General features: G+C 43.0%; 1 protein-coding gene across 1 annotated transcript in view; it reads right to left on the reverse strand.

Moving 5' to 3' along the window:
• The window catches only part of LOC101468731 (calsyntenin-2), a 328,728-nt gene that overhangs the window by 110,971 nt on the left and 202,493 nt on the right, over window positions 1–15,264 (reverse strand). The window contains exon 5 of the mRNA XM_004562808.6: window positions 3,285–3,434. Within this exon, the coding sequence (XP_004562865.1) occupies window positions 3,285–3,434 (150 nt within the window). The remainder of the gene's footprint in view (window positions 1–3,284; window positions 3,435–15,264) is intronic.

Genomic DNA, 15,264 nt, shown 5'->3' on the forward strand with positions numbered 1-15,264 from the left:
TGTGTGTGTATGTGTACAAGCGCACCTTTGACATTCCTGCAGTAGCCTGTGTTTAATACAACAACCACTAGGCCTATTAAATATCCCCTGATCTATGGCCGTGGCATTTACTTTTCTCTCCATCCTTTGCTTTTTTCCCTGCTGACAAACAACTCTCATAGCGACAAGTGCCCTTTCATGAAGGAACAGTGTCTCTGTGTAGATTTGTGTGTGTGATCTTTTCACCATAATTTCGGAGTTCAAATCTTAACTTGAAAAAAAATGCTCACACAAAAGCAGAGTGTAAAGACAGCATTATCACAGAGAACGTAAAGGTTACCTTGTATGTCCATAACAGCTCAAAGTGCTCTGTGTGTGGCTGCGTGACTGTAAGCGTGCCAGGCAAAGGCACTGAACTTGTGCACACACCCACCAAAACCTAAAGACCGATCAGTTCCTGATTGGCAAAGTGAATAAAAAACAGACCATTTTATTAATATGTAATTTTCAGCTGGATTAGATTTTGTCCGGGGTAGTCTAAGGTTTAGCAGTAGGTTACTTTGTTTCAACTAAACATCTACCCAATGGCAGCTGCCCTCCCTGATGGCAGTGGTCTCTCCCAGAAGGGAAAAAATAAAATAAAAAAAATACACAGGCACAGCATGAGCACTACAATAAAAGAGCACACTATGATAATTTGGCCTTCAAACTGTCCCAGTCTCAGTTCATCAGCATCCATCCATCCAATGCATGAAGCAAGCCTCGTCTAGAATTAAGTACTTCAGTACCGACAGCAGCCAAAGGATCAACTGTAAATGTTGTCACTGATGGTTCAGAGCTGTGCTGGCAGCAGGAGGTGTATACAACATTAAGCTTGGGCTTTTAATTTTGTTATTAGTTATGTATATATGTGAATATGTGAGTCTATGAATGTGTATTTATATCATAATGACCAATTTTTTCTTATGTGTGACCTATTGTGTTGTGGCATCTTGATAGTTCAACTGTACATTGTGAAATACGAAATATTCAAAGTGCCATCGTGATTACTTCTAAATTAAACCTTTACCATTAAAACACAACAAAGTGAGCAATTGTTTTAAAATACATTTTAATATCATATATTTATGTAATAATTTGAATTGTAAAATAAAGGGTGACATTTTTTACACTTTTCTTTCCCTCATTCTTTGGTTTTTGATTCCCGTGAATCTTAAAATTAAGCCTCCTACTCTGGTGGAGTTTGAATTGATCCATGTTAAGAAATTATTTATACTAAATAGTACTAATGTTAAATTTGATTGCTTCCCCCTTTTCCCATCTTAATTTTTCCACCTTGCTTGGGAAACTGTGGAGACAAAAACGACTGTTGAATATTTTATTTTCTATATTTAATTTAAAAGTGTACAACGACAAATGTTGAAACTGAGAAATTGCCTTGTGTTTTTGAAAAAATAAATGCTCCTCTTGAATTTCACGCCAGGACTATGTTTCAAAAAGGCTTGGAGAGGGGCATTATTACCACTGTGTTGCATCACCTCTTCTTTTAACACCACTGTATAAATGTTTGGAAACCGAGGTGAACAATTGTAGTTCTGAAAGCAAGATGTTTCCCCATCCTTACTCGATATACTGCAGAGTTTTAACAGTTCGACCCTTCTGGGTCTATTTTTTGCCAAATGTGTGTGTGATAGCTCGCGCCTGCAGGGAGGCCAGTTTATTACCTGGTCTCTTTTACTAGAGTAAGAGTGATGTTTTAATACCTGCTGGTTTGGCGTTGTCTTATTGAAATAAGCAGGAGCTTACCAGAAAAAGCTGCCGTCTAGGTGTTAGAATATAGTCCAAAACCTTTATATGTCATGCAGATATGAAGTTATAAATGCTAAGAGTACTAATGCAATGCTGTGCATGCATGGATCCTAGCTTCTGAACTGTGCACCGATGGTAAGCCAGTGATTTCCTCTATGGTTTTCTTTTTCTCAGACAACACCAAAAAGCAGCTGAAATTTCGATTTATCACGCTTATCTAAACTCCTCTCCCTCAAACAGTTGTGGCAGATGGCTGCGCCTCCCTGATCCTGGTTTTTTGGAGGTTTCTTCCTGTAAAAAGGGGTTTTCCCTTCTAACTGTCACCAAGTGCTTGCTCATAGGGGGTTGTTAGATTGTTGGGATTTTCTGTATTTACCTCACAATACAAAGTGCCTTGATGCAGATGTTGTTGTGTTAGAAAAACAATTTAACTGAATCATGTCAATTATTACTGCAGTGGCCTCTGAAGACCAGAAGATGATCTCTTCAGCATGGATTTTGGATCTTGTACAAAAGTTATCTTAATTTTCAACTCTTCCTCTTCTTTGCTCTTAAACATTTAATATTGATGTTTCTTATATTCTTTTCTGTGAAATTCCTGAGTCACATCAGAAACATAAACACTTGTCCAGAAGCTTTAAAAAAAACATACAAGTTGGAGGACTGAAACAAGATTGAATATGAGCCAAGCAACTTAGCAGTTTCGTCAGGGTTCAGTGGCTGCCACTGAGCTGCTGCCAGGGTCCTCATTTACTGCTGTTTATCACCAGCCTGCTATCTTTGCGTTCTGTGGGATAAATGGCTGGATGCCAAAGAGCACATGAATCACCTTGTTAATGACAGAACAACACAGATTGCGCATGGTTACATGTGAAGCTGAAAACAGCATGTGGCCATCTTTCATCACGTGCTGCCACCCTCTCTGACAAGCGTAAATTGCATCTAAAGTTATCTTAAGCACTGTTTGTGTTGTTGTGGCAGCACTCAGACGCTTGCCTTTGCATTACTCTGGGCCTTGTTAAAGCTGCCAAGACCATCTTCTGATGCGCTAGGAGCGGTATAGGTTGAGTCACAGTGCTTTTAGTAAAGTGTTGTTGATCACACCAGCTACGCTTGACAGGCCAATTCCTCAGGGAGGGAAAGAGAGACAGAAAGAGGCTTAGAAAAGGAAAGTGAGAGAGAAGAATATAGAAACATACTGTAGGTAAAGAAAGATGAGAAATGTAGACATTATGATAAGCACAAATGGAGAAAAATGAAGCATGCTGACTTAAGCAACGCATTTAGAGGTAAGTAGGAACACACACTATGAGTAATCACTTACAAATAAGCACATCTGTGAACATCAATAGAATGAAGCCACACACAGACTGCACAGACTATAATCACACACAAACAACCGCATCTGTGTTTCTGGGTGTATAAACACCGCACAGTCAGACCTGCCTGAAATCTGTGCACACAAACACAGACAGGCAGATATAACAAGGACCAACCTTGCCAGCCAGGTTTGCAGACCGGCTTGACGTCAATGCGGACAGGAACGCTGTGCAAGGCTCTCTTCTGGCCGCAGTCCCAGGCTGTCACCTGGATCTCGTACTGCTGCTGGCGATCATAGCTCAGTTTCTCCGTGTTCCGGATGTTACCTGGTAGGGAAGAAAAGGTCGAGGTCAAATTAATCCAAAATAGCTTTTTAAAGCAACTCATTATAGCGTATTGTTGAGTAAATCCAGCTTCCCTATTGTGTCTCATAATGAACACATTTTGTGTTTAGTGGTTTGCCAAAATTAAATGTTTTAAGAATAATAAAAAAAATAAAATAACCATCATTCAGTTAGTAAACTATTGTCTGGTTTGTGTGGCAGTGATGAAGTTAGAAAGTTGCAATCGCTGTGTCCAATTTTCTACAAAAGAACTCATCCTGTGCAGTTAGATTCTCTGTTAAATTGTTCAATTTAATTTACACTTCCCAACCAGCAAAACACCTGAAATTGATTTAGGCAATTAGGGAAAATATAAGGCAGCTGTAGATTTGATCCATTTGGGTGGATCAAATGGTTTATGGCCTGGACAATAAACGCACATTTATCCTAATTTCACATTAGACAAAAAAGGCAGCTGTAAATGAAATTAACTGTGGTTGAATCACATTTCTCTTCTCATGGGCCAGAAACATTTTGAGACTAAACATAGCTCCCATTGGCTGAGTTGGTAGAAAAATGGAAGACATCCAGAATTTTTGGTTTGAGGAACAGCTATAATTAAAAATCAAAAGCATGCTAACACAGCAGGAAAATATTCAATGGTACATGCACACAGGGCCGAGTAGGGTTGTTTTCCATGCATGCTCTGGGTTAGTCATGACTCTTGAGTACTTAAGTATGTTAATATAAAAAAAATGAGGTTAAAGACACAGTTGACTACTCTTAATGGCAAAACTCAGTTTTCATCCACAGTGGCTGCTTTACTACAAACTTGACCAGGGATCACAATAAACTGCCAGACAGTTAAATATGAGTACTGATGCTGATGCTAGTGCTAGCTGGCTCTCTAGCTAAAAGCACCATTGTTTTTCAGCCATTGATGCTACATGTCTTGATTTGATTTTATGTTTATACAAGTGAAATTGCTGTGTTATTACATACATATTTAAGGTTAGTCTTTTACATTGAAGTAAACTAACATAAATATCTGAATTGTTTAGCACCTTAAATCGTCATATATGTGGGCTAATCCAACCCAACCACTATTAACTGTTAGCAGATCTACTGCTACTGGCACGTTTAACAGCTGATAAATGAAAATAAGTATAAGTGTGTGTTAATGTTGCACAGCGTGTCGACCAAAGCAGTTGGAATGCTAAAAACAATAACTAGCTGATCCCAGCAGAACTACACATAACAAATATTAGGAAAATCTTAATATGTTTCATGCATCTAAAAGAAAAATAAACAATATATTTAAATATACACATATATAATATGTTTTAAATAAAAAAAAACCGATCAACATCTCAATTTTAATTATTAGATCTGGGATCTAATAATTAAAACCTTTAACCTGGAAAAAGGCTGCAAGTTCAAAACATCCAAGTGTCATGTAGGTCTTGAGCCTGTGTTTTGGTTTTTAAACTGTTGATTTTTCTAAATGATTCATTGTTTTGAGTTCTCTATGTCCCTTGGGCTTCCTGTTTTATTTTGGTAGTCTGTTGTCTCTTATGAATTAGGTTCAGTTTGCTTCCCTTACCTTGTTACATCTAATTTCTTCTTGCTGTGTTTCCCAACTGTCTCCACTCTCCCTAATCTTCCCCTTGTGTATATATTGTCTCAGTCTCCCCTTGTCTCTCGTCGGAGTCTCTGCTCATTTGTTTTCATGTCCCACTAGTCCCATGTTTCCTTAGTTTCCTTTCCCAGTTTAGGTTATTTGTTATGTCTTGGTATTTCTTTTGTACTCTCATGTTCCAGCAACGCTCGATTTACATTAACTCATTCCTGTCTCTCTGCGTCATCTGCATTTTGTTCCACACTCAGCTCCACACGATCTGCAGCCCGCAGATCATGACACCAAGTAAATATAAAATGCTCAGTGGAAGCATTTGGGAAGTTATTACATATTACAGAAAACAGCCTGCACATTTTTTGTGAACCATTTTATGTAATACATACCACAAACACAAATCTGAGTCTGGAGTTTCTAAATCATCAGTGGCTGGAAGTCAGATTTTATAGAGTCATAAAATGGGTATGTGATCTTTTACAGCTAAATGAGTTTCATTTTACTGCAGTCATAAGAAATATGTTATAGCTATGTTTCTGTACTCATCACTAGACTTTTACATTTATTTAGAATGGATCTCTTCTCTAGTCTGGTGCCTTGAAAAATACCCACTTTGACATTTTAGCATAAACCATAGTATCGTAAGTTAAGTATATATACTTGCCTATGCTCTCCCTTGTGGAAAATGAGAAGCAGCAGTTCCACTTGAATTGGTGTCTACTGCACGACGCTGTATATCTTAATGACATTTTAGACTTTTTAGATAACACACAACGTGTATCTGTTGCTGTCTTCTTTTCCCTTGTGCAGTTTGTTTGCTTAAAGGAGCAATGAGTATTTAATTTTAAACCATCCCAATATGTCATTGTCAAATTAACTTTGATGCCTTAATATAATCACTGTAACAAATGAGATCACGGCAGAGATGACAGGTAGCCTCCGTCTCTCAAAGTGTTTGATTAGAGCTAATGTTTTTTTTAAAATTAAGAACACATTTTCATTAAATCCATGCTGCCTTCTGATTCAGAGACAATGTTGCCCCTGTCTTGCCATTACCACAATTAGTCCTTTCATGTTATTATCATCCTTCAACAATGAAATTACTATTGTTGTAAAAATCCTTGTTGGTTAATCAACTTCTGATATGAATCATATCAAAGCCCTTATCAGTTTTAATTAGAGATTTTTTTTGTATTGTCAAATAGAATGAAATGTGGATCTGGATACCTACTGGCAATCAATAGAAATAGAAATTATCACAAAGGTTTGTCACTTTAGGCTTAAAAAGTGCACACTTTACTAGATTACATAAGGTTATCCGGGCTTGTGCGCACAAAAACTAGGAAAGTTGAATGAAATTTAGAAATGATCAAATATGTTATGTACACCTGCATTTTATTATAAATGTACTCACCATTAAACAAATCCCAAAAGGTCACACATGATACAGTTAAAAGTGAATGCTAGGAATGCTGGGAAAGCTTAATTAAACAAGAATATGCCACAGTCTGGCAGGGATTCAAAGGGAATAATGATTGCATACTCAACACCTTAGAAGGAACACCTGTTTCCCTCATGGGAAAATGAGCAGGAAGACAGACACAAAAAATAAAATCCAGTTAGTGAGTTCAAAATAAAACAGGAAGTAACTAAAGAGAAGCCCAATATTATGATAATATGTAAAAAAAAAAAAAAAAAAAAGTAGGAGTAGAGTACAAGATGCAATAAACTGCCTTAAGAGAAATGATTCTGAGGTATTTTCAGCTGAATTTAAATACCACATGTTTGAAATGAAAGAGAAAAAAATCTGGAGTGTGGACAAAAATGACCTTTGCAGACCTCTGTACCGTGTTTCTTTGCTTAGGTTTAATGCCTCTAGGCTACATTTAGCCTCTACTAACATAATAGACCAAAATATTTTACAAACATGTCTCCAGCTCAGATGAGATGGGAAGAGTGGGTTGCAGTTACTGCTGCTTACTATAAATGAAAGTGTATAAGGTCTACTTGTATGAAACTTCTATGAAAAACATACAAGAGTTTTTCAAGATCCCTTGAAAAAATATATAATGAAACTCGTATGTTTTGGATACTTACTAAAACAATATATGAAAGTAATGAGAAAGTGGCCACTTTCATGAGTAAATCATATAAGTTTTTACTATTTCTTTTCCATATGGGAAGAAGCGTTATACAGATGCAAAAACACATTTCTAAAGTACTACATCTTCATCACTGCAAAGTAAGAGAAACTGGAGCATATTCAGTAGGAACATGACTGTTCACAGCAAAGATCACAGTAAGAAAACAGCAGGCAATCCTTAAAGAGCCAAAAATTCACAGAGTAACAGCAAAACACATGCAAAAATGTAAACTTGCCACCTGTTTAAATCTTTGGTCATGGTCATTTTAAGAAAAACACTGAATAAGATGGGAAGATATGAAGGACTCTATTGTGAAAGAAACACTGCAGATTGCATTTGGTTCGGAAAAGACCACCTGGATGTATCTACAGAAGCTTTGGGACAATGTTAGCAGGATAAAATACACCAGATAGACATTAAAACCTCATTGTAAGTAAAAAATGTTGTATTTTATTTGTATACCTGTCAGGGCTCTGTGTGCGGGCAGGCAGAGATGAGGATCCAAATGCAGGACTCGGAAAATGGAATGTAACTCAAAAAACCTCAGCTTTATTGCTGGCAGGAATACAAACATGAAGTGAGGCCGGAACACTGAGACCAAGAACACACAGGCATAATCTGATGGTACGACGCGACACTGAGCATGGGAAAACACAGGGCTTATATACACAGGGTAGTAACGGGGGAATTGGCAACAGGAGGGAGACACAGCTGGGAGAGATCAGGGCTAACGAGACAGGGGGAACAAAGCTGCACATACTAACATCAGACAGGAACAAGAACCTTCAAAGTAAAACAGGAAACAAAACACACTTTACTAAGACACAGACTAGACAGAGACAGACTTGACACTGACCAAAGGCTACTAAATGATAATCACAATCACAACAGTATCAGATCATAAATCATAATATAGAAAAACACCAAGATAACTGAAACACCAAGTACCAGAGAAACAAAGGAAAATCCATGATGCAAAAGTACCAAAACATAATGAACTCAAAATACTGGGTCCAACGGACCCAGAACCGTGACAGTACCCCCCCTCTAAGGGCTGACTCCCGACAGCCCCAAACAAAAAAAAGCACAACAAAGCACCAGGCCAGGGCGGGCGGAGGGGGTCCAGGATGGAGGGACAGAGCCCAAACAAAAAAACAAGGAGCACCAGAGTCCAAAAAATGCAGGAAAGCTTATCAAAAACAAAACGAAACCAGAGCTCACCAAGAGTCTACAAAAAGTCCAGGGGGCCGACCGCGCACACGGCAACGGTGGCGACGTGCGAACAGTTCTGGAGGCCGACCGTGCACACGGCAACGGCGGGCAAACAGTTCTGGAGGCCGACCGTGCGGACGGCAACGGCGGCGAGGAAGCAGTTCTGGGGGCCGACCGTGCGGACGGCAACGGCGGCGAGGAAGCAGTTCTGGGGGCCGACCCTGCGGACGGCAACGGCGGCGGGAATGCAAGCCTGGAGGCCGGCCACACGGAAGGCAGTGGCGGCAACAGAAGTCCGGAGGGCGGCCACGGTGGTGATGATGCCCAACAAGCGGCCTGGCAGATGACCGACAATGTGGAGGTGGTAGGAGGGGACCCGAAGGCTGCGTGGCCCCTGCAGCCCCAGGCGAAGCGGAGGTTGGATCAGATGAGGCAGAGGCTGAAGCCGAAGCTGGGCCAGGCGACGCTGAAGCGAATGCGGAGGCTGAACCAGGTGAGGCTGATGCAGAGGCGGGGCCAAACGAAGCTGGTGATGCGGGAACTGGACCAGACAAGGATGAGGACGCGGAGGCCGGACCAGACGAGGATGAGGACGCGGAGGCCGGACCAGACGAGGATGAGGACGCGGAGGCTGGACCAGACGACGCTGAAGTGGATGCGGAGGCTGGACCCGGCGAAGCGAATGAAGCTGAAAAAGGCGAAGCTGAAGCCGAAGCTGAAGCCGGAGCTGGACCAGGCGAAGCTGAAGCCGGAGCTGGACCAGGCGAAGATGAAGCCGGAGCTGGACCAGGCGAAGATGAAGCCGGAGCCGGACCAGGTGTGGGTGATGCTGAAGCCGGACCAGGCGACGGCGAGGATGCAGCAGAGTCCAAGCCAGGTGACGGCGAGGATGCAGCAGAGGCCGAGCCAGGCGACGGCATGGGTGGAGATACGGAGGCTGCAGCTGACGTGGATGAAGACACGGAGGCTGCAGCTGACGTAGATGAAGACACGGAGGCTGCAGCTGGCGTGGATGAAGACACGGAGGCTGCAGCTGGCGTGGATGAAGACACGGAGGCTGCAGCTAGCGGCGGCGTGGAAGCTGGAGACGGAGGCGCTGCAGCAGGCGGCGGCATGGATGAAACTGCTGCTGCAAGCGTGGATGAGGCTGCTGGTGGAGCAGCTGGTGGCTGGACGGGCTCCTCGGGCCCCCCAGCTGACGAGGAAGGAGGCTGGACGGGCTCCTCGGGCCCTCCAGCGAGAACAGTCTCAGGACCAGTGGGCACAGGGGCCCCTGGAACACGCAGGACAAAACCAGCAGGTGCGAGGACCTCTGGCAGGAACAGATCAGAACCAGCAGGCCCACGAGCCTCTGGCAGGGACAGATCAGAACCAGCAGGTGCACGGGCCTCTGGCAGGGACAGATCAGAACCAGCAGGCGCACGGGCCTCTGGCAGGGACAGATCAGAACCAGCAGGCGCACGGGCCTTTGGCAGGGACAGAACAGAACCAGCAGGTGCACGGGCCTCTGGCAAACACATAGCAGACTTCAGCTACCCAGAGCATTGACTCTGCTCAGGCAGTGACAGCCGGGTGCAGTCCTCAGCTGGGTTCCTAGCCTCCAGGGGTCCAGAGTAGGCTGAGGGCTGAAACTCAGCCTCTGGGGAGGCCCTGGAGCGCGTCACAGTCTCTGAACTGGCCAGCTTTTTAGGAATGATTACATTATCATGAGGTTTGTTGCTCTGCTTAGAACAAACTGATGAAACACAGTTCCTTTTAGATTGATTTGACTGAGCTTGTTGTACCGGGGTAGCAAGTGACACAGGGTGCAGGGCTAGTGGCTGCTGAACAGGAGGCTGAACTGAGGGTGACTGAAACAATGGTTGGGATGACGACGGTGGTGGAATTGGAGACTGAGCTTGAGGCCGGGCGGCTAACTGAGCTTGAGGCCGGGCGGCTAACTGAGCAGGAAACAAAACACACTTTACTAAGACACAGACTAGACAGAGACAGACTTGACACTGACCAAAGGCTACTAAATGATAATCACAATCACAACAGTATCAGATCATAAATCATAATATAGAAAAACACCAAGATAACTGAAACACCAAGTACCAGAGAAACAAAGGAAAATCCATGATGCAAAAGTACCAAAACATAATGAACTCAAAATACTGGGTCCAACGGACCCAGAACCGTGACAGTACCCCCCCTCTAAGGGCTGACTCCCGACAGCCCCAAACAAAAAAAAGCACAACAAAGCACCAGGCCAGGGCGGGCGGAGGGGGTCCAGGATGGAGGGACAGAGCCCAAACAAAAAAACAAGGAGCACCAGAGTCCAAAAAACGCAGGAAAGCATATCAAAAACAAAACGAAACCAGAGCTCACCAAGAGTCTACAAAAAGTCCAGGGGGCCGACCGCGCACACGGCAACGGTGGCGACGTGCGAACAGTTCTGGAGGCCGACCGTGCACACGGCAATGGCGGGCAAACAGTTCTGGAGGCCGACCGTGCGGACGGCAACGGCGGCGAGGAAGCAGTTCTGGGGGCCGACCGTGCGGACGGCAACTGGGATTGGGCAGCCCTGATTTAGGGTGCTTTGACAAGGGGATGACTGCACAAGTACCTGGTGTTGGCAGCTGCTGGTGGGCTTCACCTCAGCCAATTTGAGTCACTGGACTGGAACACTTGAACATACATGTGTCACGATCCTGGGTCTTATGACCCAGTGTTTTGAGTTTTAGTCCAACGGACCCAGAACCGTGACAATACCACCTTTCAAGACAAACATCACAAAGTTCTTCACAACCACATGCCCAAACATAAAAACAAGAGTTGACCAAATGCACAAAAAGGGGGATTTTTTAGGTGCTTTTTGAAAGAGACCAACTCCACAGCTGTGAAGCATGGTGGAGGGAGCGTCATGATTAAGGAGCAACGTTATCGCAGCTTAAGAGAGGTTGGGTAATGCAGCAGAACAGCGACCAACAGCACACACGTAAATCACTGAATAAGTATTATATAAGAAAATTCATATGTTGAAATGAGTACATGAGGCCTGACCATAACCCAGCGGAATCCCAAAGCATTACAAGAAATGTACTAAAAAGGTTCTGCAGACTCGTTTAAAGCCTGAATGTCTGATTGAAGGTGCAGCTGGAAATTCTACAAGTTACTACTTTAAATTACACTTTTTTCAGTCTGCACAACTATTAATGTGTTTATTAATGAAAAGTGCAGCTCTGAATTTAGTCAAATAGCGTATAAGACTTTTATCGCCAAAGCACATTGTAATGAGTAATTATACACAAATCATGGTCATTTAAAAGGACTCACAAACCTTGTTGGCAAGTTATAATATCTCTTGACCAGGAAAATTAATATATGGCACAAAAGTACAACTAGCACAACAAAAACATCACATCAGTGCTTCAGCTGTGTATGCATGCACAAAACTCAGATTCATCAATATTTCCTTGAGAATTTTACTTAGGTAATTATTTACAGTTTTTTCAAAACAACCTCAGCCAGAAAGATAAAATCAAGTACAGTGGAACCCCGACTTACGAATACCCCATTTAACGAAAAATTCTAGTTACGAAGGCACTTAACGGCATTATTTCTGCCCGTGTTACAGCAAAATGCCCGCGTAACGAAATCTGCTGGCTCTGATTGGCAGAGCCCAGAATGCCTACAATGCCCAATCCCTTTCGTACTTGCACTTCGCTGTTCCACTTGAACGACGTATTGCTGTTGCAGTTAGCAATTAGCCTATCGTTCACTCAAAATGCACGATGGGTGCTTCGACAGAATCACATGTAAAGAATGCCAAGTTTTAACTGTAAAGTAATAAATTTGAGAAACACACTCCCCTTTAAATGGTAAATGGCCTGCATTTGTATAGCGCTTTTCTAGTCCATAGGACCCCAAAGCGCTTTACACTACATTCAGTCATCCACCCATTCACACACACATTCACACACTGGCGATAGCAAGCTACATTGTAGCCACAGCTGCCCTGGGGCGCACTGACAGAGGCGAGGCTGCCGGACACAGGCGCCACCGGGCCCTCTGACCACCACCAGTAGGCAAACACGGGGTTAGTATCTTGCCCAAGGATATTTGGCATGCAGCCAGGATGCAGCCTGGGATCGAACCACCGACCTTCTGATTAGTGGCTGACCTGCTCTGCCACCTGAGCTACAGCTACAGCTTTAAAAAGTAATCCTTTCGCTACCTGGCTTCACCAACATAAAGACCAAATGAAACAGGAGACATTCATAGAGAACATTGTTTGTACTTTATTTTTGAATGTTTAGACTCAGCTTCTTCAGTAAATACAGCACATTGAATTCATCTTTGCCATCGGATCAGCTGTGCCATCATGACAAGTCCAAGTGACGTGAGCAGAATTCGCACCTTCTTTGTGTTAGTCAATCAATCCAACCCACACGATTCAGCTTTGTAAGCCATTGCAGCCTGTCGGATTTCTGTAAACTGATATTATATATGCTAATGTACAAAACAAGGCTTTTTGTAATGCTCCACTCAACACCTTAGAAGGGACAGATAATTGGCTTGCCTCCATTGGACATTCAACATCTAGACCACAACCAGTTACTGAGAATCTCCTGACTCGTTGGTAACCACAACCCATTTTCCAAGCTGGCATCTTTTCTCATGCTGAGCAAAGGGGATGAAGGGACCTTGTGTAGTCCTAATGTGCCTGTTAATATTTGATGAGTCTTCCACTAAAGACAGATGACAATGCTCTACACCCCACTAGAGCTGGACAGGGAGGGGGTCCCTGATGGAGAGCACTTGCGGAGTGTAAAGTGCATGGAAATTGGCTCTTATTGGCTGTGAGTTGAAATGGAGCTAGAATGAGTTACTTGTATAACAGCCTGGATGCTTCTTGAGCTTTTTCCATTGTGTGGAGAGAGGTGCAGAAGGAGCTGAATGTTGATAATGTGGTATATTTGAATACAAGTATGTGAGTAGGAGGATTAGCTGTAATTCATATTAGGAGGGCATTGTTCGCCTTCCCGTCCTCCTCGTCACCCATTCTGTCTTCCTTTCTGCTTGTTTAGAATTCCTTCCCTCCTCCCTCCTCCCTCTGCCCTGCCCAACCTTCCCATTCCCTCCTAGCGAACATCATTGTCTCACTGTTTTGCAGCCTCATCCCATTTCACTGTTTGCTGCCTCATCTGTTGTGCTCTGCTCTCTCTTTTTTCGCAAACACACATACATAGTGTGCATGCACTCCCGCCTTTCTGCACGACAGAGGTTGTTATTCCTGCTCCTTCAATTACAACATCAACTTATCCATGTCAGCAGGCTGTGCGTGCTGTGACTGCTGGTGAGGGTGGTCAGCTAGTAAATGACTGCTTTACCCTCCAGCTCACCTGCCCCATTTGCCTCTCTATCAAATCCACAAAAACACACACACGCACACAAGCAAACCGTCTCTGCACCTGTCTTTGTGAATTCATGCCATCGCCCCTTTTGTAATTACCATCTAGTTTTACCACCAAGCTTTTCTTATCTAACACTGCTAAGGCCCATTTGTCTTTGTTTACAGGACACCACTCACATTAATCCTCTCTTCTTCGATAAATAACATAAAAATACAAAATACATAAAAACATTTTTGCATTTCAAGACTTTCCAGTTTTCTTACGTTGGAGTTTTAACTAAATATTACATTAAATGCCCAAAATGAAGCTGGATATTTTTAATCACAGAGTCTACACCAGGGGTAGGGAACTCCAGGCCTCGAGAGCCGGTGTCCTGAAGGTTTTAGATGTGTCTTTGATCCAACACAGCTGATTTAAATGGCTACATTACCTACTCAACATGTTTTGAAGTTCTCCAGAGCCCTGGTAATGAACTAATCATTTGATTCAGGTGTGATGATCCAGGTGTGATGATCCGGATCCTGACAGATGCAGTGATGTGGACACTGTATCAGTCTGCTGTGGTGAAACAAGAGCTGACCCAAAGATTTTGATGTTAGAAAATATGCAATCTTCATTGCATAACTGATAATGCTCTAAGACATAATAAGTTTTGCTATTATTATTTGCTATGATAATTGCTTCTCATTGTAAATTATTTTTGGGGTCCCCAGGGATGCAACTCAGTAGTCCCTGTATGTAAATTATGTAGGATGTGTATGTATGTAGGATGAGGGCTAAAATTCAAAATTCGACTTATTCTAAGAAGTATTCAGGGCAGGGGTGCCCAATCCCGGTCCTCGAGAGCTACCGTCCTGCAGCTTTTAGATGCATCCTTGTTCCCACACACCCGAATCAAATGAATGGCTTGTTATCAGGCCTTTGCCAAACATGATGACATGCTGAAGAGGTAATCAAACCATTTGATTCAGCTGTGTTGGAGTAGGGATGCATCTAAAAGCTGCAGGATAGTAGCTCTCGAGGACTGGGATTGGGCAGCCCTGATTTAGGGTGCTTTGACAAGGGGATGACTGCACAAGTACCTGGTGTTGGCAGCTGCTGGTGGGCTTCACCTCAGCTAATTTGAGTCACTGGACTGGAACACTTGAACATACATGTGTCACGATCCTGGGTCTTATGACCCAGTGTTTTGAGTTTTAGTTCATTTTGATGTTCATAGTGTATGTTTAAGCTTATTAGGTTTCCTATGTTCATTTGCTTATTAGCTCCCCCTTGTGTTTTCAACCCCTGTGAAGTCTCCCTTGCCCTTCATGTGTTTCATGTCTGTTGTCTTATGTTGTCATGTCTGCCTCTCATGTTTCCTGTTTTATTTTGAAGAAATCTCGTGTTTTTTATATTATGGAGTATGTTTTGAGTCCTTTGTTGTACTGTTTCTTGTTTCCCTA

This window comes from Maylandia zebra, linkage group LG14 (assembly GCF_041146795.1).
Source record: "Maylandia zebra isolate NMK-2024a linkage group LG14, Mzebra_GT3a, whole genome shotgun sequence".
NCBI lineage: Eukaryota > Metazoa > Chordata > Actinopteri > Cichliformes > Cichlidae > Maylandia > Maylandia zebra.